Source organism: Felis catus, chromosome X, assembly GCF_018350175.1.
Source record: "Felis catus isolate Fca126 chromosome X, F.catus_Fca126_mat1.0, whole genome shotgun sequence".
Classification (NCBI taxonomy): Eukaryota; Metazoa; Chordata; class Mammalia; order Carnivora; family Felidae; genus Felis; species Felis catus.
This window is the reverse complement of record NC_058386.1, coordinates 9,611,433-9,638,247: the sequence shown is the minus strand read 5'-3', so window position 1 is coordinate 9,638,247 and position 26,815 is coordinate 9,611,433. Positions and strand designations below refer to the sequence as shown.

The 26,815-nt window shown below is 49.0% G+C and overlaps 1 protein-coding gene and 1 pseudogene across 1 annotated transcript in view; both read right to left on the bottom strand.

Moving 5' to 3' along the window:
- The window catches only part of PRPS2 (phosphoribosyl pyrophosphate synthetase 2), a 36,326-nt gene extending 11,589 nt beyond the window's left edge, over nucleotides 1–24,737 (bottom strand). Inside the window, exons 1-4 of the mRNA XM_006943557.5 lie at nucleotides 24,536–24,737; nucleotides 17,635–17,818; nucleotides 1,535–1,633; nucleotides 537–661 (exon numbers count right to left, since the gene is read on the bottom strand). Of these exons, the coding sequence (XP_006943619.1) occupies nucleotides 537–661; nucleotides 1,535–1,633; nucleotides 17,635–17,818; nucleotides 24,536–24,657 (530 nt within the window). The 5' untranslated portion in view covers nucleotides 24,658–24,737. The remainder of the gene's footprint in view (nucleotides 1–536; nucleotides 662–1,534; nucleotides 1,634–17,634; nucleotides 17,819–24,535) is intronic.
- Nucleotides 12,108–12,264, bottom strand: LOC111558889 (annotated as a pseudogene).
- Nucleotides 24,738–26,815: the final 2,078 nt, after the last annotated feature.

Below are 26,815 nucleotides of genomic sequence, written 5' to 3'. Positions count from 1 at the left end.
CTGGTCCCGGATACTTCCTTTGTCCTCGGTGCTCGATAGACACAGTTTTCTTTCTTAATCAGAAAAACGTAACTCAGGGCGCCTGGGGGGGCTCAGTCGGTTAAGCCTCCGACCTCAGCTCAGGTCATGATCTCCCGGTCCCGGAGTTCGAGCCCCGCATGGGGCTCTGTGCTGACGGCTTGGAGCCTGGAGCCCGCCTCGGATTCTGTGCCTCCCTCTCTCTGCCCTTCCCCCGCTCACACTCTGCCTCTCTCCGTCTCTCTCAACAATAAACCTTAAAAAGAAATTTGTTTACGAAAACATAACTGAAAAAATACCTCAAGTAAAACATGTTCTTTGCTGGAAACAAATGTGTGTGCGTGCTTCTCTCATGAAGGAGGAAATGTTAAAGTTGACGGCACCCTTCTCTGTAAGACTGTAGACCCCTTATTCATTTACGAAAATAGAGCGTTAAGTAATTTAAAACACGTGCTTCCTTACCTAACACGTTAAAAAAAAAAAAAAAAGGAAAAGAAAAACGACGCACACTTGGCTACCTTTTGGCTCCCCCGGCGTCAGGTGAAACTATGATACAGTTCTTCCACTCGGCGATGTTCTCCCGGATCCACTGCAGGACCGCGGGCTCCGCGTACAAATTATCCACGGGGATGTCAAAGAATCCCTAGGGAGAGCAGTAAAACTTGAATTTTGCATTCAAAAGAAGCCTTTTCAGCAGACTCCCTTCTCTGAATTTTAATAGAATTAAATCAAAAGACAGATATGTTCCAGGAGCCTACTTCAGTCCCATCCATTATGTTTGGAGACACATTCTATTATATTATGACTGCCTGTATTCTTTTTTGTTTTTTAACGTTTATTTATTTTTGAGACAGAGAGAGACAGAGCATGAACGGGGGAGGGTCAGAGAAAGAGGGAGACACAGAATCTGAAACAGGCTTCAGGCTCAGAGCTGTCAGCACAGAGCCCCACGCGGGGCTCGAACTCACAAGCCGTGAGATCATGACCTGAGCCAAAGTCGGACACTTAACCGACTGAGCCACCCAGGCGCCCCCTGCCTGTATTCTAAGCAATAGGAGAATGGCTTTGCAAGGGAGTGAAGAGATTTGTTGTGTCTCAAGCACCTTATTATAAGCTAAATGTTTCACGTTCGCTGTATTACAGAGTAGGTACAGTACAATTCGGCCTGTTTCATAGATAAAGGAACTCAGTTATGAAGAGGTTAAAAAACATACATTACAACTCTGCCATTCTCATGATTGTCGAGAAGCTGAGATGGAATTATACAGTTTACTACCAAGAAGCCATTCCCACCGCCCCAAAACTGTTTGGACAGAGGTTGGTGGCAGAGTCAGGTGGTAACTACATTGAACTATAGTCCCAAGTTCAGTAAAGACGAAAATCCCAGAGAGCCACCGTATACAAACGCGGCCACGAGTAACGTTACCTCCCTCGAAAACAGTTGAACAGAATCAGGATTTAACCACTTGCACTAAGCCCCGATCACAACCGAGGGCAAGAAAGAAAAGGCGGGAACCTGGATCTGAGAGGCGTGCAGGTCCATGGTGATGATGTGATCTGCCCCTGCCACTGACAGCATATTGGCCACAAGTTTCGCAGAAATCGGAGCACGGCTCTAAAAAATAAAGGCATAGGTTTTATAACAGCAGAAGAGAAGGGAAGAGATATGTGAACAAAATCAGCATTGACCACTTAAAGTCATTTAAGACTTTAATCATTTACATTAATTAATTCTTAATAACAAGGAAGAAATTTACATCATAACAACAAAAGTTCTTCATTCCATTTATTTCACCCAATGTTACCAGCTTGACACTGTGCAGCGAGAACAAGTATCAAAGAAGCAAACAATGAAGCAGTCGGTTAAGCATCCAACCTTGATTTCAGCTCAGGTCACGATCTCATGAACCGTGGGATCGAGCCCCATGTCAGGCTCTGCACTGACCACGTGGAGCCTGCTTGGGATTTTTGCTGTACTTCTGTCTCTGCCTCTGCCTCTCTTCTCGCTTCCCTCTCTCTTCTCTTCGTGTTCTCTTTCTCTCTCTCAAAATAAATAAACACTCAAAAAAAGGAGAGAGAGAGACTGGTTATCATCAGAGGCCCCTTGGAGGAAACTGCTTTTAAGGTGTGGCCAGCAGAGGGGAGAAACCAGTGTTCCAGAAAGAGCAGCACATGTGACGGCACCGAGGCCAGGAGGTCACATCTGGGGACTGAAAGCTGGGTGGCCACAGACACTGGTCCGAGAGGGAGTGTAAGGGAATGCTGGCGAGGGAGGCAGGGGCCAGCTGAAAGCCAAGGTCAGGTCTTCAAGAAGACCTGATATACTGCAGCTGGAAGCCAAATGCTGTCACGAATTACTACACGAAAACCAGACTGAAGAAAGAACAACTTCAGGTGATTAAAACTTTGGTTTTTCAAGAAGGGATGCAAGGTGATTTATTGACACTGGATCCTCTTTGAAGTTACCTAACTTCTCCATAGCTGTAGTTCCGCCATCATAAATCCTGGCCAATAACTGTCTACGTCAAAAATTATATAAAAGACTACACAGAGACTGAAGCTAGGAAAAGAGGTCAGCATTTTACTGTAAACAGGAATATGCTCATATACCAACCCCCCCCCAAAAAAATATATATATATATAAGCTTAAAAGATTTCATTCAGACTCACCCAATGTTATGTCAATTACACCTCAAACTGGCAACAAGAAAACATTTCAATCACAATAGTAACAAATGAACCATCCCTACAAAATACACAGAGTATAGAGTAGATTCATGTAAAAGCATGCACGGGAAGGAATGACATCATAAAGTCAACAGATCATGTGTACTTTCTCTGACACACCATACTCTTTTAAAAAGCAAACAAACATTACTTTATAATAACATACTGTGGACATTCGTAACGGGAATCCCCAAAAAAATGGAGTCGGGAGATTTGGGAGCGGGAGCTTTCCCACCCTCCCACTCCTAGTCAATTGCAGACACAACCAAAGGGGCGGATGTGACCTTGCACAGACTTGACCTTGCACATGGATACTGCTCTGCTACTCCAGAAGGAAGAGGTGCTTTTCCCGTGCCCAGGAAACAGTTCAGAAAATGAGAAGCCACCACTCTTTGAACCCCCAGTTTCCTCCAATGGACTTTTAGTTCCTAAGAGCCCCCCAACTCCCCCCCTGTCTCCTTCAAAAGCCTACCTTTCCTTTATGTCCCGGACTTGCCTACAATCTTGTCACAGCTTTTTTGTTCGCAATTCTCTTTTATTCTTGAATAAACCCATCTGTTGCTGGTAAAATAACTAGCAGTGTCTATTTTTTTTATATTTATTTATTTTTGAGAGAGCACAGGTGGGGGAGGAGAAGCCAGAGAGAGACACAGAATCTGAAGGAGGCTCCAGGCTCTGAGCTGTCAGCACAGAGCCCGACATGGGACTCGAACCCATGAGCCGTGAGATCATGACCTGAGCCGAAGTCGGATGCTCAACCGACTGAGCCACCCGGGAGTCCCTGGCAGTGTCTATTTTTAAGGTTAAATGTTACTTGGTGATCAGAGGGGAGATCCAGAGAGGACCCCCGACAGCTGCGGGGCGGGTGAGCAAACAGGTGCACTACCCACGGAGCAGGTTCGGCCACTGGCCACTGACAAAATCCAAAGGCAGAGGGATGAGCGGTAGTGAAACAAGAAAGGGGTTTAGTTGAGCGAAGTCACCACCGGGAAGACAGCGGACCAGCATCTCGGAGACTGTCTGCAAAGTGCCAGGAACACTTCTAGGTTTAAGTAAGGAAAATGCGGGGCAAAAGTGGGGGGTACGTGTAGGTGGGTAGTGAAGGTCAGGGCAACCAATCATTTGTCTTGGGGTCTTGCTGGCACAGGGAGGTCCTTACTGCTTGAGCGGTAAGTTTGGGTTCCCATCAGGGGATGCTGTGCCCTCAGGGTGTTCTGCCCAAGTTAAGAGAGAAGCTGGAGGGGCGCCTGGGTGGATCAGTTGGTTGAGCGTCAGACTTGGGCTCAGGTCACGATCTCCCGGTTTGTGAGTTCGAGCCCCGCGTCCGGCTTGCTGCTGCCAGCGCAGAGCCCGCTTTGGATCCTCTGTCTCCCCCTTTCTCGCTGCCCCTCCCCCACTGATGCCCTCTCAAAACTAAATAAAACATTAAAAAAATAATAAAACAAAAGAGATAAGCTGGAGAGGAGAACTTAATTAGAAAGTAGACTGAGGACAGAATGCAGACGGTTGAAGTCCTCTTTCAGAACCAGGCTGGCCCTCGGTCTGATTTCATTTTCAAAATCACACTTTCCACTGGAACTGCGCCTCCCAGAGCTGTGTGGGACTTTCATCCGATTCCTTCTGGAACCAGGCTGGCTCCCGAAAACCCTCTAAGAAATGGGATCCCAGTCGCCGAAATGTTGTGAGCGCTTTGAGGACACCCACCGCCCCGCCACCCACTAGGACTCTGGCCGGTTTTAAGTTTAAGCACTATGGGCCCTCCACACGCACATTTATAAATAAATGGACTGACTTAACCAGAAGTAATTTAGAACTTCAATGGCCACTATGGGGAACTTTCAATCTCCCCAAACTTAATTTTCTCAAAGCTGAATTGGACAACAACCATGGTTCGAAAATGACAAAACTGAATGGGATTTCTATTTTAATTGGTATTTTGAAGCTTCCAAACACTCTCGGGAATCTAAAATTGCCTCTCTCCAAGATACAATTTATAAACTGAAGGAGGCAAACAATTAAAAAGAAAAAAAGGCTTCTGAGGCCTCTTCTCCACCCCGCACCCTCCCACCACCAGATATTCAAACTTAGTTTCGTTGGGCGAAACTAGCCCAGTGGGAAAATCCTGAGCGGGATTTAGAGAAACAGACCCCTACCCTTTGGCAAGATGCTAGAAAACTTGCTGGAAATCGCCAGTAAGCAATTATAATGGCTTTTCCTAAGCCTGTTGACTGGAACAAAATTCAGGCTTATACACAGAAGCTTGATGAATCCATTCACGATTATTATAATCGACCCCAAACTATCTTTAAAGAAAATTCTGGTCTTCCTTTAGGTGCTGAATCCATCGGGGTAACATTTAAGTCTATGTTTATGAATCACTGCTGCAGGATCTTTCCCCTTTCGTTAAGATGACCAGGATGGGATGGGCAACTGACCACTTCAGATTCGACTAACCTGGCAAACTAGCTTGCCTAGGTGAGTCACCTAGAAGAAAGAGGGCTAAAATTTTCAGTGTTCAGCTCCAACAAATGAAGGCTCCTAAACAAAACCAGAAGCGTAGTTTCTGCTACCGTTTCCTTTCCAACGTCCTAATTCCCCATGATGGGTGCAGACAGCAAGATGGAGTCACTCATGTCAAGCCGGAGGCTGTATCCAGCAATGATGCCAACAGTTAAGGGCACTGCAGCTACAAGATTATCACCAAGACCAGCACCAGCTGACACCCCAAAGCCCCTAACCCGCAGAAGCAGAGTCTGACTTGATAATCACCCCCCTAGGGGTCATCATGGTCTCCTGGGTCCTCAAGATGGGGGTCCCGGGGTCCCAAGGGTGTTTCGTCCTTGAAACTTAAACTATTCATGGCTTTGTCCTTCCTTATTAGTCTATTAGCTAGCTCTTCACCCCTTTGCTGTTCCTAGTCTAACTGTGGGATGGTTCTCATCAGTAAGGTAGGTACCCGTGCAATGGGCGCCTGGGACACGAAGGGCTTTGCCCTTTGCACCATCGTTTTTAGGTATTTACCGAGTGCTCGGATCTTTCTTTCTTTCTTTTTTGCAGCCTACTGGCTGCTATTCACAACTTCTGAACCGTGTGCGGCTCTATTTCCCACTTATACCTCGCATGTGTATACAGGTTTTTCCACGTTTTCTGTTTGCGTCTTTCTGCCAAGTTCTTGGCTAACTTGGCCAGTAGTGGCATTTATCTTTGCAACGTCCCCAAACGGTTTAATCCTTCTTAACCCTCCAAGTGCCTTTCTGAGGCAATCTCCTCTGGTCTCGGCTGTGACTCAGTTCCCTGCCGACCACGCCAACTGTCGCGAGCACGCCGTGAAGGCGCACGCACGAGTTGGGTCTTTGCACAGCACCAGCTGTGCTCGGTCCTAAAGCAAGGTGAACGTAATGAGAAAGCAGGTTCGGGATTCCAGACCCAGTGACATTGGAGCCCATGATTAACTTGGCCTCTTCCCCGCACACGGCGCAGGACATAGGACGAGGCACACGACGATCGAGATAACACAGGCGGTAGGAAGTGAACGAGGCCGCCGCGAAGTCCATGTGCGGGCGCGCAGCTGAGAGGAGGCCCCGGGCCGGGTCCGCGCTCGGCCCTCCCGCTCCTTCCGTTCAAGCGGTGGAGGCTCTCCGTTCTCTTCGGCCGGAGCCTTCGGCGGCAGCTGCCTTTTCAGGCACTCAGACGCAGAGGGTCACGTCTGCGGGGCCCGACCGCTGCAAAAGCCCTCCCCCCTTTTAAAGGGATTTGGTCAGTCCTGGGCGCCTGCACCCCTCCCCTGCTTCTGCTGCTGATCGGTTCTGGGGCGTCGTCAGCCGGTGCCGGTCTCGGGGAGAGCTCATCCTTGTTTGTACCCTCAGCCGCTCGTATCATTGCTCAACGCAGGCCCCTGCCGGAGAGGAGTGACTCCGTCTTGCTGTCTACAGTGGGGCTGCCAGGAGCTCCAGGCGTTCTTCCCAATCATCCCTCTTGATCAGCTCGCAGCAACGACTATCCAGATTGGGAAGAAGTCTGTCTCTGTCGTTCCCGACACCGCCGTAAAGCAGCCCCGGCCCCGGAGCGCTAAAACACTTCCAACAGTGGGGGTCTCTGGTCAACCTCAACAGGCTCCCATCTCCGAACCGGCTCCCTTTTGTCGAGGCCCTTTTAGAGATATACGCCCTTTCTTCCCTGGTTCCTCCACCCCTCCCTACTCAGTCACTGGGCCCAGATTTCTTAGAAAAATAGGCTGGGGGTACTGATCGCTGATCATTTATTCCTACTGGCCCAGCTACCGTCCTCTTTATGGGCAAAGTCTTCAACGGACACCAGCAGAATCCACAGGGTACCTCCCATCAAGATTCAAACTGATCCCGAGAATTAATAGCCTACACACAAAGAAGCCTTTCAAGGCATCATGCCCACCGCAGAGGATTACAAGGCTCAGGGCCTCATTATCCCCTGCACTGGTCCCTGTAACACCCCAATTCTACCTGTGAGAAAACCCAACGGCCAAGGACAGAACTCTATCCAGGACCAGTTGATAAGGATAGCGAGTATCTTTTTACCTTCATTTGGGAAGGATGGAAAGACACCCGGAAAGTAATGCCCCAGGGTTACACAGAGTCCTTAACCCTTCACGAACCGTAAAAAATGATTTGGATGACACAAAGTTTTCTGCCGGCTCTATCTTGTCACAATACACAGGCCCTTTGCTTCTGTCCCCGTTCTCAAACCTCTACATGGGAAGACAACATCCACCTGTTAAAACCTTTGGCCTTAAAGGGACATGAAAGTCTCCGCAGACAAAACTGACAGTTTGTTCAAACTCAGTTTTGATATTTAGGGGACATGATCTCAGAACACAGACCAGATTTGGATCCAGGTAGACTCTAAGGCATCCTCAATTTCTCCAAACCTAAAACTAAGTGCCAATCACAAGGCTTTCTTGCACTGGCTGGCTATTGTCGAAACTGGATTCCGAACGTCCCTCGCACGGCTCAGCCTCTGTGCGCTTTACTAAAAAATAACAAACCTAACCCTACTATTTGCAAAGAGGGGGATGACACAGCCCCTTGAGACTTGAAAGCGAAGTCTACCAAAAGCCCCTGCCCTTAGACATCCTAATTAGCAACCTGCCTTTTTGTGAGCAAGACGTGAGGGGATGCCCTTGAGTCCTCCCCCAACATCATCCCAAAGGGTATTACAGCCAACCAGCCCCTCTGGCTGGGGGACAGTCCCCTTGCCCCAGGGTCATTCCTGCCACTGTCCTCTTAGTCCAGGCCACTGATGAAATAGAGCAAACCTAATAGACACCCCTGCTAACTACTCCTCATCCAAGTAACTCTCACTGCGAGAGCCTTACCTGGGCCACCTTCTCCCCCCCTCCCCTGATGAAGCCCCTCCCAAGTGCCTAAGGCTGACAGATCACCTTTGGACTCCCGGTGACAACTTATAGGAAACACCTCTCAGGATACACACTTTTCCCGGCTTACTAAGGGTTCTTAAAGAATAAAAATGGGAGGGGCACCTGGGTGGCTCAGCCAGTTAAGTGTCTGACTCTTGGTTTCGGCTCAGGTCGTGATCTCACAAGCCGTGGGTTCAAGCCCTGCATCGGGCTCTTTGCTCTCAGCACACAGCCTGCTTGGGATTCTCTGCCTCCCTCTCTCTCTCTCTCTCTCTCTGCCCCTTCCCTGCTCATGCTCGGTCTCAAAAATAAACAAACATTAAAAAAAAAAAAGAGTAAAAATGGTAAATACCATGCTGGACGTGCTACTGCAACTCCCTTTGAAGTCCCTGAGGCCTGTCACCTTTATCTTCAGCTACTTCGGCCAACAAGGCTCACTTATATGCTCTTACTCAAGCCTGTGTTTTAGCCGAGGGCAAAACCACAAACATTTATACTGATAGTCAGTATGCCTTTGGGGTAGCTCATTATTCTGGAATGTGACAGCGGCAACAAGGTTTCCTTACCCCCAGCGGGGATGAGATTAAAAATGGCCCCTACATCCAACATCTATTGGGTACCATACTTTTGCTGGCCGCTCTGGCTACGAAGGTTCCCAGGGGTTCCAGACGCGACCCCCCGGGGGCCAAGGGATACCACCTTGCTGGTATTTCCATGTGCTGCTCTCAAGGAGACTGACACCCAGACCTCTGGCATGTTCCAAAGGGACGTTCTTTCAAATGACAAATGAGAAAAATTGACCGGAGATGCCCAACAATTAGCCCCAGAGGAGGAGAGTCAATATCTGGAAATCTAACAACTATCGGTTGAATAAAGAAAGCAAGCTCGGGTTTGGACCAAATCATGATCTGGTCCTCCCGGAAATTCTAAAGCCCCCTCTATGTCCCACCACGCACACATTCAACCATCGGCGTACTGACAGAATGATAGCATTCATGAACCCATATCGATGGGAACATATGAGGAAGGCCGCAAAAAGGGTCTAGTTTACTTGGCTTGTCTCAGCGGACCAACTGAGGTTTGGCAAATGGATTTCATGCAGCTCCCCCCATCTCATGGATAGAAGTATGTTTCAGTCATGGTTTGTATGTTTCCTCACTGGACCGAAGCGTCCCCTGTAGACAGGCCAGTGCCTCTTCTGCGGCTAAAGTTTGGTGAGAAAAAATGACTGTGTCTCAGATCCTCCCCCTTTTGGAACTCATATATTGTCACCCTTGGAGATAGAGGAACGCCCGTGCATTCTGGCCCCTCCCTCTTTGACCCACAGTTGATAAAAGGAGACATCTTCAGCACTGTAAAGGTCTGGCTGCTTCTATTAAACATACCCATGCTCTGCTAGAGCAATCTTTCCCTGGCGCACAGGAGACAACGATCTTAACTGCTCACACTTTGCCACCTGGAGGATCTGTCTGTTGGGAAAGACACCACCTCCATGAAGAGTCTTCAAACTCGCTGGAAAGGCCCTTATCAGGATCTGTTCACCAACCCCTGTGCCGACGCTTAGATCCACGTGACACATCTAAAGAAAGCCCCAAACCCTGACGGGACCTGCACACCATCTGGTGACATGATTTCCTGGAATCGAAGCCGACAACATCTGGGGAGACTGCTTTCCCAAGCCATCCGGCCCAGGCCTGTGTACTTCTTTCTCACTGTCGCTTCTTTTGAAGAAAGAAAATGCCCTTTATCAGCATTTCCCAATCTCTCACAAAGGGGGAAACCTCTTTTGATGATGACCTTTCCAGCAACCGCCTCATTACGATCTTGTGAGCGTTTCCGAAAGGTTAGGAAGCTCAGAACCCACAAAAGCCTTTCTTTTGTCTAAACTAGGAACGGACTCTGGATTCTTATCCAGATTCACGGTTTCTGAATCCACAACTTTATGGGCTGTTACTGACAACACACATGGCTCTAAACAGCTCTTCTGAGAGAACAATAGGGTTTTAAAATGTCCTTAAAGTGTTGCTATTCTCGCAAAAGGGCTCATTAACTACTGCTTCATGGTTACACGTGGGCCCTAGGTTCCCAAATGCACTCGGTTCCGCGTGCTCTTACAGTAGTTCACGATTTTGGTGCATAGCCACTTTAGGAGACGACTTTTGGGATGCAACATGACCCCGGGATGGCCTTCACAGCGAGAAACCTTTCTTCCCTAAGTCCAAACAGGGCCTGTAAATATCTTCAGACCCAGGGTTCTGGTTTAGAACCAACATACACTTTGGAACGGTCACGTTGCTTCTGACCGTGCACTTGCTGTCTATCAATCCCCCACAGAAAGGATGTGCCCCCTAAGCTGATGCTGGCTCAGTGCTCACCGTCTTGAGAAGATACAGACTTCAGATGGGAAAATGCCTGAGGGCCGTCCCTCCTAACCCTCCCTGTTGCTCAGTGTGGCTTAAGTGGTTTCCAACTGCTGTGTACTCGCCCTCCGAGGTGAGAACGTGACCACCAGAGAAGGTCCTTCCTGGCACCGAGAGATAAAACCACTAAATGCAGAGAACCTGACCGCTGATCTGCGATGCTTCCAAGGAAAGATCCTGATCAAAAGGGGGGAATGTGAACAGCAGTAATGGGAACCCCCACGAAAATGGACTCGGGAGGTTTCGGGAGGGGGAGCTCTCATGCCTTTCCATATGCCTTGTCCATTGCAGACTCAACGGGAAGAGGTGGACTCGACCTTGCACATGGACACTGACTATTCCACTACTCCAGCAGGAGGGAGAAATGTTTTCCTCATCCCTGACGACAGCTCCGCCGATGAAGAGCCACCATACTTCAAACCCCCAGTTTTCTCCAACTGACTTGAAGTTGTTAACTCATCACAACCCAACTACCCCCCTTTGCTCCTTCTAAAGCGTACCTTTCCTGTGTCCTCCAGAATTGCCTACTTTTGTTTGTTTAGTTGTTTAACGTTTATTTATTTTCGAGAGACAGAGAGAGACAGCGCATGAGCAGGGGAGGGGCAGAGAGAGAGGGAGACACAGAATCTGAAGCAGGCTCTGGGCTCCGAGCTGTCAGCACGGAGCCCGACGCGGGGCCTGAACTTACAAACCGTGAGATCGTGACCTGGGCTGAAGTCAGACGCTTAACCGACTGAGCCACCCAGGTGCCCTGCCTACGTTTTTTTGTTTGCTTGTTTGTTTGTTTTTAAATTCTTGAATAAACCCACCTTTTGCAGTAAAATAACTGGCAGTTTTACTTTTAAGGTCAGCAATACATATATAACATGCACATACATTCTTTCCAGCCTCAAAATGTGAACAGTGGAGGTTTCCAGAAAGTGAAAACATCTAATAACACAAACTCTACCACGTCGAGTTTTCAAGGCTTAGTTATCTGCCTCAATGACTGTGAGAATGATTTAGCTTAACACAATTTCAGGATAATTAGAAGAACAAATTGATCACCGAGACTTCTCTGTAATACAATCTGATTCTCGACGCTAATCCAAGTGGGGCTCTTCCTACAATTCTATAATGGGCAAAAACATTCCTCCGTGGTATCTCGCATTTGTTCCTTCTGAGATCCAAACCACAGGTCATTTCTAAACTCATACTTTCTGATTTCCTTCTCCAGACCTTGTTTACAAATTTGGGTTTTGTCCTATGAGTTTGGCTCAAGAGCCAACTAAACCTTGCAGGAAAGATTTGCGAGTTAACCGACTTTACGGCCACTATGAGAACAATCAGCATGGCATTTCAACAAAGGTAGCGTTAAGGAACAGCAACCAAAAGTAAAACGTTCAACTCCCCTGATGAAAAATGGAGAAAAGTCAAACATTTTGTGAGGCGGCCCAGCCATGACCAAGATTCTCTGGACGCTCCAGATCTTAATCAATGTATCAGACGCTGCCCTGCTAAAAGCATACATTTGACAAGCGGTAGAAATTTACAAGATTACAGAAACTAACATCAGGATAACTGTGCTCACTTGTTCCAGGTAAAAAATCGAAACAATTTGTTAATTGAAAAGAGAACATAACCTTGAAAATGATTTTGAAAAAAGCCTCAAGTCCTCTATCCTCTCAGATACTACACTTGATCTTAGCCAAAAGGCCAAGAAGCAATCTTCTGCCCTCTCAGATGTAACGATTTCCAGCTTTGCCCACGTCATACTGTTTTTACCAGGGAAGGAAACTAGCAATTATTGAGTGTCCACCACAGCAGGCGTCGGCCAAGTGCGGCCCAGGAGACAAACCCAGGCTGTGGTCTTTTTCTGCACAACCTATGAGCTGAGAATGGGTTTTACGTTCTTAACAGGTTGAAAAACAATCCAACAAAGAAGACTTTGTGATGTCCGAAAGACACATGAAACTCATAGAGCAATGTCCAGCAATAAAATCTTATCGGAACACGGACACATAGCCCTTCATCTACATATCATATACGGTTGCTTTCATGCCAAAATGGTGGAGCTGACCAAGAGATCTGGTAGTCCACAGGGTGTAAAAATTTGACACCCGGCTCTTTTCAGAAACAGTCTGTCTACCCACATGTTTATTATATGCTAAGTACTTCAGAAAAAGTAGCCAGTACTATCCTTAATATACAGGTGAGCTAAAAACTCAGAGTTTAAGCTACTGTTACAAAGGACGAAAGGAGTCAATGGTGGTACTGAAATTCAAACCTGAGTCCACTTGATTCCAAGGTTGTGATCTCAGAGCTCAGACTACAAAACACCAGGCATTTTCCAATTACTACATCAGCTTCCTTTCTCCGTGTTAGCAGTTCATTGTGCTGATGTGTAATGGCTTACGAAACCATAAGTTTTCCTTCCCTGTCCGAGCTAGTCCCTGGCTTTTTGCACATACGGATGAAACCAAAAATAAAATTTTACAGGTGTGTGGGCCTTGCTTCAAAAGAAGCAGGAAGATTAAACACCATGAAGCAGGTTTTGAATTAGGGTGAAAGGCTGGGGCGGGGCGCCTGGGTGGCTCAGTCGGTTAAGCGTCCGACTTTGGCTCAGGTCATGATCTCACGGTTCGCGAGTTCGAGCCCCGTGTCGGTCTCTGTGCTGACAGCTCAGAGCCTGGAGCCTACTTCGAATTCTGTGTCTCTTTCTCTCTCTGCCCCTGCCCTGCTTGCACTCTGTCTGTTTCTCAAAAAGTGAATAAACGTTTAAAAAAAAAAAATATATATATATGTGTGTGTGTGTGTGTATATACACACACATATATATATATAAAGCTACAGCCCATATATATATGTATATATATATATATACGTGTATATATGTGTGTATATATATATACATATATACACACACACATATATATATATATATATATATATATATATATATATATATGGGCTTCTTTGCACATAACTCTGAATAGGTCAATTACACAGAATTTCATCGTGTCTCAGACATCATGGGTACCACAGTCCTATGGGAAGGAAAAGGACGAGAGAAACCCAGTGGGCTGGATGCAGTCCAGGGATCCCCCCGTGGCTGAGGAGAATTTTCTTTCTGAGCCCAGAGAGCAAGGGTGGCCCATGACTTCCCGTCACATTCAAACACTGTAGGGCCTCTAGCCGATCTAAGCAAAGTGAAAAGTGGGGAGAAGGGTTTTCCCACATTCGGGGTCTCATCGCTCAGCCCAGGTCCTGGTAAATGAAGTGTGCTCACGGGCTCAGGCCACTTCTCTCAGGCACTTCTGAATCCCTTGGTACACTCCTTCCAAGGAGGTTTCATGGAGATCAGAGAAGCCAAGAGAAGACAGAGCAGAGGTTAGAGGGATGCGGCCTTGAGCCAAGGAGCGAGGCCACCCCCAGAAGCTGGAAGAGGCAGGCAGGATCCTTCCCTGGAGCCTGCAGCCGGCACAGCTCTGTCACACCTCGGTTCTCGACCCCCGGCCTCCAGGACGGCAGGAGAGAACATTTGGGTTGTTTTAAGCCCCCTAGTTTATAGTAATTCATTACAGCAGCGAAAGAAACCGGATGCCAACAACCGTCCGCGAGTCCTTCTTTTCTAGGAAGTTATCTCTAACAATAAGCCACACAGTTTCTGAACTCAGGCCTCCCTCCGCTGCTCTCCGTGCAGTCTCTCAATGGCTATCCACATCCGTGCCTGTGCGTTGTTGACAATGAACGTCTTATCTCTTCCATCAGCAGTTAAGCTTGGCCAAGTGTGGAACTGTCCGATGGGGTTAAAAACTAAAAACAGCTTTAATAAAAACCTAAAAAAAAAAAAAAGGGCGCCTGGCTGGTTCAGTCAGAAGAGCACGCGACTCTAGACCTCAGGGTCGTGAGTTCGAGTCCCACGTGGGGTGCAAGATTACTTTAAAAATAAATTTAAAAAACACAAGGAAACACTAAAAATAGGTACCAGGTTGTTTCAAGACACACACTTACAACCATGTGATGCAGACGGCATGAAAGGAAACAGGTGTGCAAAATGGCCCCAAACGGAACACGCACCCAAGTGTCCGACACCAGGAGAGAGGGTAAAGAGTGAGGCAGGTGCCACAGAAGAGGTAAACCCGCTAGTGTCTGAGCAACTCTGTAGGGCTCTCCTCGTCAGCACGGTGGGGGGATGGGGGGCACCACTGGCAGAGGCCGGAGGCCAGGAGTGTGGTCACACCCCCCGGAAAGCAGGAGACGGGCGCACACAAAGGACCAGGGCCAAGCAGTGCCGGTTTGTCTACACGACAAAGAGTTCATTATGAATGAACGTGAGCAACACAGTCTGAAAAACACAACCTTGGAAACAGAAGTAACGGCAAACTGGATGCTCGCAGGCAAAACATGCAGCAGTCTCGACTGGTATCAGTGAAGGAAAAGTTAGGGCCATGTGCATGCGGGACAGGGGCCGCGTAACAATGAAAGGAATCATTTACCCAAGAAGATACAATGCACTGCTTATCTTAGCACTGAATGCCAAAGCAAAAGGAGAACCCGATTGCAAATCACAGAATACCGAATTTACTAAACTTCTTGCTACACAGACGAGAAACAGCAGAATATCATTGGCTCCTTTGTGATATGGACAAAAGTGAAGATGCTAACAGTCCCATGGAAACGCACAAATGGGAGGAATACCTAAGACAAGAGATCATACTTAGGGGACAAAAATGAATGGAAGTTTAGTAGCTAAAGATGCAGAGAAAACTTCACAGCAGCACATGCGACTTAAGGTTCTCGCTGCCCTCAGCTAAAGCTGCATCACAAAGTGATACAGACACACGGTCACGACGTCACACACACCCACTCTCACGACCAGCCACTTGTTTTTGTGCTGCTTGTGAGGTAGTAATGGTTTTTACAGGACTAAATAGCTGGATGAAAAGAAAAAAACAAAAACAAAAACAAAAGAACGTTTTATGGCAAGTGACAATTATATGAAATTCACATTGCAGTCTCCATAAATAAAGGTTGCACTGGAATCCAGCCACACCCGCCATTTACAACCCAAGTTCAGCTGCTGCCACAGAGACCAGACACCCCTTTACAGAGAAACGATGCTGACCCCTTCTAATCGACACAGGGTAAATCATATCTCAACTGCAGAATCGAGTTCTGGAGATCAAATTTCTAGTGAGAAATTAACAGACAGCTGTATTCGGCATGGGGCCTGGGAGCCACATCTGAAGAGGCATTATAATTTAGGGGGACCTCAGTATGGGAATTCAAATTTATAAAGGAATTTTGGGGGCACCTGGGTGGCTCAGCCGGGTAAGCCTCAGACTCTCGATTTCAGCTCAGGTCACGATCTCATGGTTCGTGGGATCAAGTCCCATGTCGTGTTCCATGCTGACAGTGCTGAGCCTGCTTGGGATTCATTCATTCATTCATTCATTCTCTCCCTCTCTCTCTCTCTCACAAAATAAATACATAAACATGAAAAAAAACTTTATAAAGGGATTTTTTTCATATATGAGGGAATCTTGTATGATGTTTGGAAATCTGTGTTGTTTCAGAAAATAAATTAGGGTGATAAATGGAGGTGTATCGGGGGGAACCCTTCTCGTGATTAGTCACCATATCACAGAACAGCCGTGTGTCTTGCAAAATGGAAGGATTCACACGGAACCCGACCGAACAGCTACCTATTCGTAAGATATAAAGCAGATAAAAGCTTAGGGGTTGATCCCTATCGTGGTTTGAGTGATATCCCCCTAAAACTCGTCCACCCAGAGCCTCAGAATGTGACCTCATTTAAAAATAAGGTGTTTGCAGGGGTGCCTGGCTGGCTCAGTCAGAAGAGATTGAGACTCTTGAGCTCAGGGTCGTGAGTTCGAGCCCCACCTTGGGTGTACAGATTACTTAAAGAGAATGTAAAAAAAAACAATAAAAAAATAAAAATAAAAATAGGGTGTTTGCAGATAGAAGTAAGGCAAAGATCAAAATGAGATCACTCTGGATCAGGATGGGTTCTAACCCAACGACTGTCCTTTTATAAAAGAAAAGTACACACGGACACAGGGAAGAAGGCCATGTGAAGAAAGAGGCAGAGGTGAGAGTGACGCTTCCAGAAGCCGAGGAATGCCAGGAGCCACCGGAAACCGGAAGAGGCAAAGAAGGCTTCCCGCACGGAGTATCCAGAAGGAGCGTGGCCCTGCCGACACCTTGTTCTCCGACGCTTGGCCTCCAGAATGGTGACAGAACACGTTTCTGTTGTTTTAGGCCACCCAGCGTGTGGTGATGTGTTACAGCAGCCGTGGGAAACTAATACAATCCCTTCTAAAGCTCCCCAGAAATTCCAACTTCTCTCATTGTCCTCAAAGGCAAGGTCTAGATCTTTAATTTCTTCTAGAAACCCACACAGCCTCCTCTAGTGCTACTGTTGCCAAAAGAAACATTCAACGATGTCAACCTTCGTTTCTCTTGAACGGTTACAAAGAGGTAACGGTGTATTTTTTTAAATTACATGTTTTATCTTGAGAGAGCTTGAAAACGGACGTGCATCCAGAAACATGTGCACACACGTTCATAAACCACGTGTCAGAATGTCCCTCCTTTTTAAGGGAGAATACTATTCCACTGGACGGATGGACCACGCCTCGGTTGTCCATTCACCCATGAGTTTGGGCTCATGGGAACATCTTGCAAAACTATAGTATAGAATCACAACCGAGATACTGGCGTTGATATGCTCCAGCGATGTGATTCCCGTTCCCCAGTTTTCTGTACTCAGCGGGTGGCATTATTTAGTTCTGCCCACCACCATCGAGATAGACAACAATTTTGTCACCAGGGCTATATGGTATTGTAATACATGCAAAAATATGCCTTATCTGTATGTAGATCTGTAAATATTAACATAGTGGCTGGTTCAAAGACAAACCTTTGAAAAGCCACGATGAGATACCGTATTTACACAGTCCTTAAAATAGAAAGCAAATGTTTCCCAGATGCTCTGAGTTACTCTGGGAGGGGAGGAAAAAAGGCTGATGTTCACCCAGAGGGGGTTCCTCCAACAGGACCCAAATCTCCTACCTTGTCCTTTTTGTCTTGTCGAGCATACGGAAAACACGGGATCACAGCAGTCACCCTGGAAGATGACGCGATCTTACAGGCGTTGATCATGATGAGAAGCTCCATGAGGTTGTCGTTGATTTCTCCACAGCCACTCTGGATGATGTAGACATCTTCACCCCTCACGCTCTCACCGATCTCGACGCTGGGAAAAAAAAAATGCCATCTGTTAATAGTCAAGTATATTTGCTGTCTTCGAGGTCCCCTGGAGCACCGTTAGGTGTGATGAGTGGCCAGGATTCACCATACAAGTGCACTCCTGGCTATGATTTATTACAGGCTGAGCTCAGAGCCCCCGAGCAGCAAGCCGTGACAGCACTCGTGAAGTGCTGTCCACCAAGGAAACGCATCGGTGTCCAGGGTACGATCGGGGGGCTGGTCACACGGGCTCCATCTGCCCGGCACGTACCAAAGTTCTGGACCCCCAGGTGTTCCGCACTAACCACACTGTTCACACAGGTTAGTAGGGTGAGCTGTTCGTATCTGGGAATGGGGGGAGCCGTTTCCAAAACGAAGTTCCCAAAGGCTAGCTGAGGACCACCTTGTGAGCAGAACTTTTCATGCAGGAGAGGGTCCACTATGCTCGTTAGAAACAGGTCTCAGTCCTGTTATATTGACTTCTTTCTGCTAAATAGTATATTGAGTTTTTACTTTTATTAAAGTTACATATACACACTGCTTAAAAATTTCAAGTCATTCTGGGGGCGCCTGGGGGGCTCAGTCAGTTAAGCGTCTGACTCTTGATTTCAGCTCAGGCCATGATCTCAGGGTTCATGACGTTGAGCCCCACGTCGGGCTCCACGCTGACAGTGCGGAGACTGCTTGGGATTCTCTCTCTGTCTCTCTCTCTCAAAATAAATTAAAACAACAACAACAACAACAACAACAACAACAAAACAAAGTGAAGTCATTCTGTAAGCCTTGTAACAAACATTCCAGAGGCAACCAATTGGGACTCTTGGTATGGTTTTTAGGCATTTCCCTTCAAGCCTCCAACTAGTAACTTCGTATAGCTTCATTTTGATTTTTCATTTTAGGCATCACGTGTGGTCATCGTGCTATGAAGACGAGGACATAAGTCTATCCCCCCCCCCAACCCCCATTGCCTGTACCACCTGCAGCCTTCTGGTCCCACCATCCCAACGGAGATCAATACTCCAACCAAATACGACAGCTACTGTTAACTGTGTAAATGCTACTCAGAGCCGAGCCACAAAGTAAACTTCAATCCAAGTTTATATTTCCCTTTTACACACAACTTTCGGTGCGTTGTTCTCCCTGGAGTGTATTGTCCTACCTTTTCACCTGCTAAGTTTTCTGAGTAGTGATTCCAAATTCCGGCCTAAACGCTTGGCTGACAGTCTACATTCCCACCGTGTCAGAGGCCCCAAGGGTGACATCCATGTCACTGGCCCACCCGTGTTTGTCCCGTCGCCGGCTGAGCCAGGTTCTCTCTGCCCGGGCACAGATGCCATCCCCCCCACCGGGGCGGGGGGGGGGGGAATCCCACCACCCCTCTCCCACACATCATTGCCCACTTTCTGTATCCTCTCTCTTGCTGCACTTCTTTGTTTTGCTGGTTGGCATCCTCCAGTAGCTTCTGGAGAAAGAGTGAAGAGGGGCTTCAAAAGTCTTTGAAAGTTGCATGTTGGACAATTTCTGTTTTGTGGGCGGAGAATCCTGAGCGCTCAACACGCCCGCAGGCCAGCCCGTCCCTGGCACGTGCCGGGGCACATCCTTCACAGCACTGCCAGGCGCCCGGGAGACCTTCAGCTCTGCTACGATGCTGGGTTTGAAAAGCCTAATCTTCTTCCAAGTGACACCTCAGGAACAATGCGAGCCGAACGCGAAGGCCGCGTTGGCTTACCCACCGTCTTTCATCCCGAGATAAGACTGCAGCAAACTGGACGGCGCCCAGCTGGATGGAGAAGCCGCTCAGAAATCCTCCCCTGATGCCGCCGCCGCCCTCCCTCCCCAGGACAACGGCCACACCCGCCCGCATCTGGTATCACTACTCCACATACCACTTCAGACTCCCTCCATCGCCTCACGAGAACCCCAAAGCTACAGCCCCCCACCCCCCCCCCCGGACTCATTTCCCCAAGGAAAGGGCCATACTTGCGACAGTGCTTACGCTAAGCCTGTAATGTGTATAAAGTGCCTTACCATTTCTATGACATTCACGTCTTTTTAAAACGTTGCTGAAGTTTTGATCACTGCACCCCCAACCAACCCCATTTCCCCCGTAAGCCCTGTGGTCTTTATTGTAGGACTCTGCACAGCACGATGATTTTTAGGAAAGCATGCCAGTAAGCCCAGCTGCAAAGGGGCTCCCTCTAAAAAGAAATATCGTGAATCTTATTTTAAATGACAACTAGACCCAATCATATTGTTTTCTCTAAAGAGCCGATTCTTTCTTAAAAATAAAAAAAAAAATTTAAAGGAGTCCGCATTTGGAATCCATGCAGTAGTCTATTGAGTCAACAGAAGCTTCTACCCGACCTCAACTAGAATAACCGGAACACAGGGGCGCCTGGGTGGCTCAGTCGTTTGAGCGTCCGACTTCGGCTCAGGCCATGATCTCACGGTCCGTGAGTTCGAGTCCCGCGTCAGGCTCTCGAAACACAAAAAGGAAGGCTTTCAAGCTGAGCGGATCTGAAAATGACTTTTGGTAGCAGTGGAAAATGATGACCCACTTCAAGTTGAACCAGTCTGACACCACCCCCAGGGTGAGAGAGACACAAGTCTATGTGCCCCCTCCTATTTCGAGTTCTAAGGGGCTAAATGTAATTCCTTTGTGAGCATCCTCTCAGCTGTGGAATCAAATCGATTTGGAAATCAGCATGGTAGGCAGAATGGCCCTGCAAAGAGGTCTATGTCCTAAGCCCCAGAACCCCTGAAAATGTTAGTCCCACGGCAAAGGGGAAACAAGTCGGCAGATGGAATTATGGTTACTCATCAGCGGACCTGAAACTAGGGGGATTTTCCTGGAGTATTCCAGTTGGCCCAATGCAATCACAAGGGTCCTTGAAGATGGGAGAGGGAGACATACGAGGACTGAAGCAGCGTCAGAGAGATGCTACGTTGCTGGCTTTGGAAGATGGAAGAAGGAATCAAGGGCCACAGGCAGCCTCTAGACGCTGAGAAAGGCAAGGGAACGGCTTCTCCCCTCGAGCTTCCAGAAAGGACTGCAGTGACCCGTGACAGACCTCTACCCCACACAACCGGAAGACGTGGCAGCGACCCAGAGGGCACGGGCCTGCAAAGCCTAAACCACTTACCGTCTGGCCTGTTACGGAAAAAACTTGCTACCCTCTGGTGTTATGACGCTTTATCCCCAAAGACCTGCTTCTTTGGCCTATTTTTCTTGGGGAACCTCAGGGCCCGCATGACCAGCAGTCCGGCAGAGGCTGAAAAAAAAATCCTATCACCACCATGGCTACTTTTTTTCCTGCTTCTACTCCTAAAGATGATCACGACCAATCTTTAGTGGAGGGGCTTAATTTCAAACACTTGTGGCCAGAAGGCAGCATCCATTTGCCATTCAGATGGAGAATCTTCACCGATCCGCCAATAAGAAGGCAGATGAGTTTATCTGACTCAACAATGAGTGAGTATGCTCATTGATGAAAAGGCGGCTGCAGAGATGCTTTGAAACTCTTCCCATCAAGAAGGGGATTGGCGCCTGGGTGGCTCAGTCGGTTAGGCAGCCGACTTCAGCTCAGGTCAGGATCTCACGGTCTGTGGGTTCGAGCCCCGCATCAGGCTCCGTGCTGACTGGAGCCTGGAGCCTGCTTCTGATTCTGTCTCCCTCTTTCTCTGCCCCTCCCCCCCCCCACTTGCTCTCTGTCTCTTTCTCAAATAATAAACATTAAAAAAAAAATTCTAAAAAAAAAGGGGGACTGGATTCGGGAGAGACTCTGCCCGACAACCGATTGTGACAGAGGCGACAATGCACTGACTTCAGGGTCCAGACCTTAAGAGACTGGCTGTGGCCACTTCCTGCCTCCCGTGCTATGGGAAAGCTCAAGTAGCCGCTCCCAGGCAAAAGCTAGCACCAAATCACCAGCCGTGTGAGCGAGCCGTCTTCAAAGTGGACCCGCCACCCCCAGTTAACTGCCCCAGATGCCAGCACACGGGGTGCTGCCCGGGCTGTGGGTGTGGGAGTGAAATAAACAATTGCTGTCTTAAGCTGTTGAATTCCGGGTGACTTGTGACACAGCAATAGATAACCAGAATGTCGGGTCTCTCGGTATCAGTGAACGACCCTGTGGGCAGGTTAAGTGACCGGGGCTAAAATGTTAGAACAGACCCGCAGACACCTTCACGGTGGGACTTCAGTGGTCTATAGCAAAGCTGGGGCGGGCATCTCTCTGCTGTACCTCAAATGATTCAGAGATGAGAAGGGAAAATCAGGAGGCCCTGTGTGTCCGATGAGGTGGGGGATGGGGGTGGGCACGCCCGGCTGGCTCGGTTGGTGGAGTGGGCAACTCCTGATCTCAGGGTTGTGAGTTCGAGCCCCATGTAAAGACTCCTTACAAAAAAAAAAAATCTTAAAAAAAAAAGTGGGGAGCGGAAGGAGTGATAAGCCGGACATCAAAGCAGATTTCTGGTCCCAGCTGAGGGGAGACGTTCAGGAAGGGGCGTCTTAGGTGAGTTGAATCATTTTTCTCTTCCTTTTACCCTGTGTCTCATCCCTGGGACCACACAGTAAAAACCAGATCACTAGTACAACACCTAGTATAGACAGGACTGTTTGTACAAATCAACCCCTGGGCCTAGACAGTTTATGGGAAGGAGAAAAGTCAGGAAGCTAACATTTTATATTCTAAGTACTAAAAACATATAATATTGGGGCACCTGGGTGGCTCAGTCGGTAGAGCGGGAGACTCTTGATCTCCGGGTCATGGGTCTGAGCCCCACCTTGGACGTAGAGATTACTTAAAAAACAAAACAAACAAAACAAAAAACATATAATCTGACTGTAGAAGCAATTCCCAGAGTTCCTGTTTCGTGGTTTTCCAGACCTCACGATTTCTACTTATCAGGTGGTGGTGATAAAATACTGGAAAGCAAATAAAACTGAGTTAAAACAAACAATCATACTTCAATGCCTGAATGAGTTGCACCCAACAGTACATCCAGTATTTGGAGCAGAAATCCAACAATGACTTCACGACGGACTTCCGAGCTAGATTTGCTGCTCTTCGGCAGCACAGGATCGCGTTGCCCGGAGATAACACAGGAGGGCAACAAATTTGCTTTCAAAATCTACTTCGCCCAGACATTTCTCCCCTACTGACACGACGCCAGCTCTTGAACAGAAACTATCACCCCATTCTTCTTAGAGCTCCTGAGACCTAAATAGGACTGGCCAGACATCACAACATTCAAACCTAGCTACGCTCTCCTTTTCCAGAGCCCTCCAGGGCTTCTGTATGAAACTCCACAAAGCGGAAATCTTCGGCTGAAGGACTCCTGGCATTTATGCCACCTGTTACCCATTCCCAAACGTTTCTTCACTTACAGAATCAACAGGACTATGTGTTGCGATTTCCCACCCGGAAGAAGGGGCTTCATATAGCCTAAAAAGTTGACTCGACACACACCATTTTCCCCGTCTGTATGAACAGAACTCCCCAGGAGCTCAGAAATTTTTGACTAAGCCAAAGGCCATCAAGGTTTTCTCCCATGCTTTCTTCTAGAAATGCTTAGTTCCAGGTTTTACATTTTAAGTCTGCAATCCCTCTCAGGGTCATTTTTGACATGGTGAGAAGTATAGATGGAGGACTGTTGTTGGGTTTGTTTTTTTTTTTGCTTTTGTTTGTTTGTTTGTTTTTGGCAGCCTGCATCAATTGTTCCAGAATCGCTTGCTGAAAGTGTTGGTTGAACTGGATCTTTGCCAAAGATACACACATGATTAGTGTGTACAGGGCTAAGCATTTAAGGGGGAGAAGAAAAACAGGAGAGCAATTTGAAATTGTTCAAAGAGCTGGGTGGACTCAGGCAGGTGGAAAACGGGGCCCCTGTCGCGCTTCCGAGGGTGGCCACCAGCCTGACGTCACTGAACAGAGGTGACCGCATCTCCTGGACCTGAGACACAGGTGGCAGTTACGCCCGAACCATGCGTGGCCTTGCTGCTGGAGACAGCAGAGTCCCAGGCCTCCGAAGAGGATGAAAGTGTGTGTCGTGTTTGGGGCAGAAAACTGAAGAGGACGCTCAGGGGCACCAGCACGTGCCCTCTGGAGCTCTCGCGCTCTTCAAGCCCTCCGCACAGACACCCCCTCTGGCTAACCCAGACTTCTGCACCCCGGCTGCTCCGGAGGGTCACCCGGGAGCTTTTACAACACCCACGCCCCCCCCCCCCGCCCCGCCCGCCGCGGGGATCAGAGCTCCCGGGCAGGGAGGGGACGCGGCTTTCGGACGGGCCCCAGGTGAATGCAGGGCACAGGCGGGCAGAGGACGTGGGCGGAGCCGGGTAGAGGACCGGCCAGGCGCGGATCCGGGAGCACCGGGCGAGCACACCCAGAGGCGTCCGTCGCCGCGTGCCCTGCACCCAGGCGGTTCCCGCCGGCTGCGCCCACCTCTCCTCGACGCTGGTGACCGCCCCGAGGTCGCCCTTCCGGGCCCCGGGCCGCCCTCCTCCGCGTCTCCTGGGCGCCGCAGCGGTGGCGCGGAGGCCGCGTCGTGGCCGTCCCGCCCCGGAAGGGGGAGCGGGCGGCCGCGGAGTGGTCCGGGGTGGGGAGCGGAGGGTGGGGGGGGGGGGCGGCGACCGGCCCGGCCCGGCCCCGCAGCCGCGCGCCCGGCGCCCTCCCCGGCCCGGCCCGGCCCGGCCCGGCCCGGCCGCCGGCGCGGCCCCCACCTGGTCTCCTGGTTGCTGAACTTCTTAGTGACCACCTTGCCCAGCTCCAGGCCCAGGCGGTCGGCCACGCGCTGGGACAGGTCCTGGTGCGAGCTGCCGCTGAAGAGCACGATGTTGGGCATGGCGGAGGCGGCGGTGGCACCGGAGGCTGCGACGCGAGCGGGAAAGCGCGGCTGTCGACCAAGGGAGGAGCGGAGTGGAAAGTAGCTGGAGGGGGCGGAGCTGCAGGGGCGGAGTCGGAGCCGGGCCCGAGGGGGCGGGGCTTGGTGGACCCGGGGCGGGGCTTGGTGGACCCGGAGCGGGGCGGCGGAGCCGGAACGCGCCGCGGCGGGACCCGGGGGGAGGAGGAGGAGGAGCTGGGGGAGCTGGAGGGAGCGGAGCTGGGGAGGAGGGGCTGTAGAGGGAGAGCTCTCGGCCCCGTTCTAGACCTTCCCGTCCAGCCTCGAGAGGGAGGGCCAATGAGCCCGATTAACTGGGCACCGCGGGAGGGTGCGGGAAGAGGCTGTGGACGTACCTAGCAACCGGGAGCGAGCCCCCCAACACGGAATACCCCCAAACCCATTGCAGACGACTGGTGTTTCAGCTCCAGGGATCTGTAAAACTCTGACCCGCGGGGCCGGATCCGCAGCGCTGCCTATTTCTACCGGAGCGCTAAACATGAGCATTTGCAATCTGTGTGATCGTACCTGTCCTGCCATCGCACCCCAGTTAAGAAAAATAGTATCCCCTTAATAAATAAATAAATAAATAAATAAATAAATAAACCATCCATCCATCCTTTCCTCTCTTTAGTAGGTGCGCACTGCAAAAAGCTGTACTAAATTATTTTTATTTTTTGTATTTTGTCCATAAAACCACTGTGAAAATTTGTTGTCTCTCTTGTTATGTGAGTACCTACGTAATAACCTCTCCCATTTTGCCTCGTGACCCGCAAAGCCTAAATTATGTACTATCTAGTCCTTAGTCAAAATTCGCTGGTGCCTCAACTGCTACAAAATTGCCCGCTGCCCTTGAAAACAGCCGCCAATGCCAGTGGCCATCTGAGACCTGACCACACATGGAGGGGCAGGGTTACTCTCCATGCTGATGGTGAATGGGAGCAAACCGAGGCCCCTCTAGATTCCTCGTCTTTAGGTAGTCCTCAGGCCAGTTTTGCAACGTCCAGCCAGTCGGTTCTCCTGGCCTGACCCCAGGAACCTCACCCTGCCCCCTGCCCACTCCCGCCAGGTGGTCCCCAGCCACCGCTCTCCATAGCGCCTGAGCCTGCTCCTTCCCCTCTTCCCCTGCAGAAGGGAGCAAGAAAGGTTTTCCCAAGCAAATGCCAACCTCTGTGCACAAATCAAATGCAGAGGAAAGGAATGTATTACATGAGAACGTGGGCCCCACGTGGTAGTCCTGCTGGCCAATTTAATGCTTCTCAATGACAACAGATGAAACAGGTCGGATAAACGGCTGGGTTTTCCGCTGCCAACAATTGGCCCTCCGTCCACACCGAAGGCAGCTTGTAGCCCGCTGTAAACTGACCTCGTATTATTGGGATTGGGGGGATTCTTGGGATTATTCATGTAATTGGGATGTGTCATCTGGGTCCATGTACTTTTCTTTAAACTCCTGAATCCGCCTGTTTACCCAAAAGTTGTCCAAAGCACCCATTCTGGCAGCATTTTCCATTCTTCCTGGGGACGTGTATGTGCTCTATTATTAAAAAAGAAAAGAACAACCCAGCCCTCCTTGCAGTGAGTTGTTATCTCTGCGTTTTACAGTTAATTACCATGGCAATGAGATTTATGCTCATACTCAACCATATGTCTAAAATTTTTACTGAATGAGTCTCCTAATGTAATTATTTTTAAACTCTCCTAATAACATTTTCTACTAACAATATTGCTGTAATTTTTAGGTCCTTTTTTTCTTTTTTTCTCAGAGACAAGCTATATACATGTTCTTTGCAGCGGGAAAGTGGCCTCTTGTCCGCAGGGCAGGACCATGGTTCTTTGGTAACAAAACTGATGCACTCTCGAACGCAGCAGAAGTGAGTGAGAGCCCCTGGTCTCTGAGTGTGTTAATGGTCAGGGGTTTGGAAGCCAGGGTGGAATCCTCACAAACTATGACTTCAATGCTGCCAGGGAGAAACAATATGTAGGCTGGGGCAACCAACAAAATCGTGGTTGGCTCAGCCCTTTGATGAGTTACTAGGCTTAGATGCTGAGGGGAAACAAGGAGAAATGTAACATGGGGACCATGGAAAATCATCCTGAGTCGCAGACTGCCCGGAAAGCT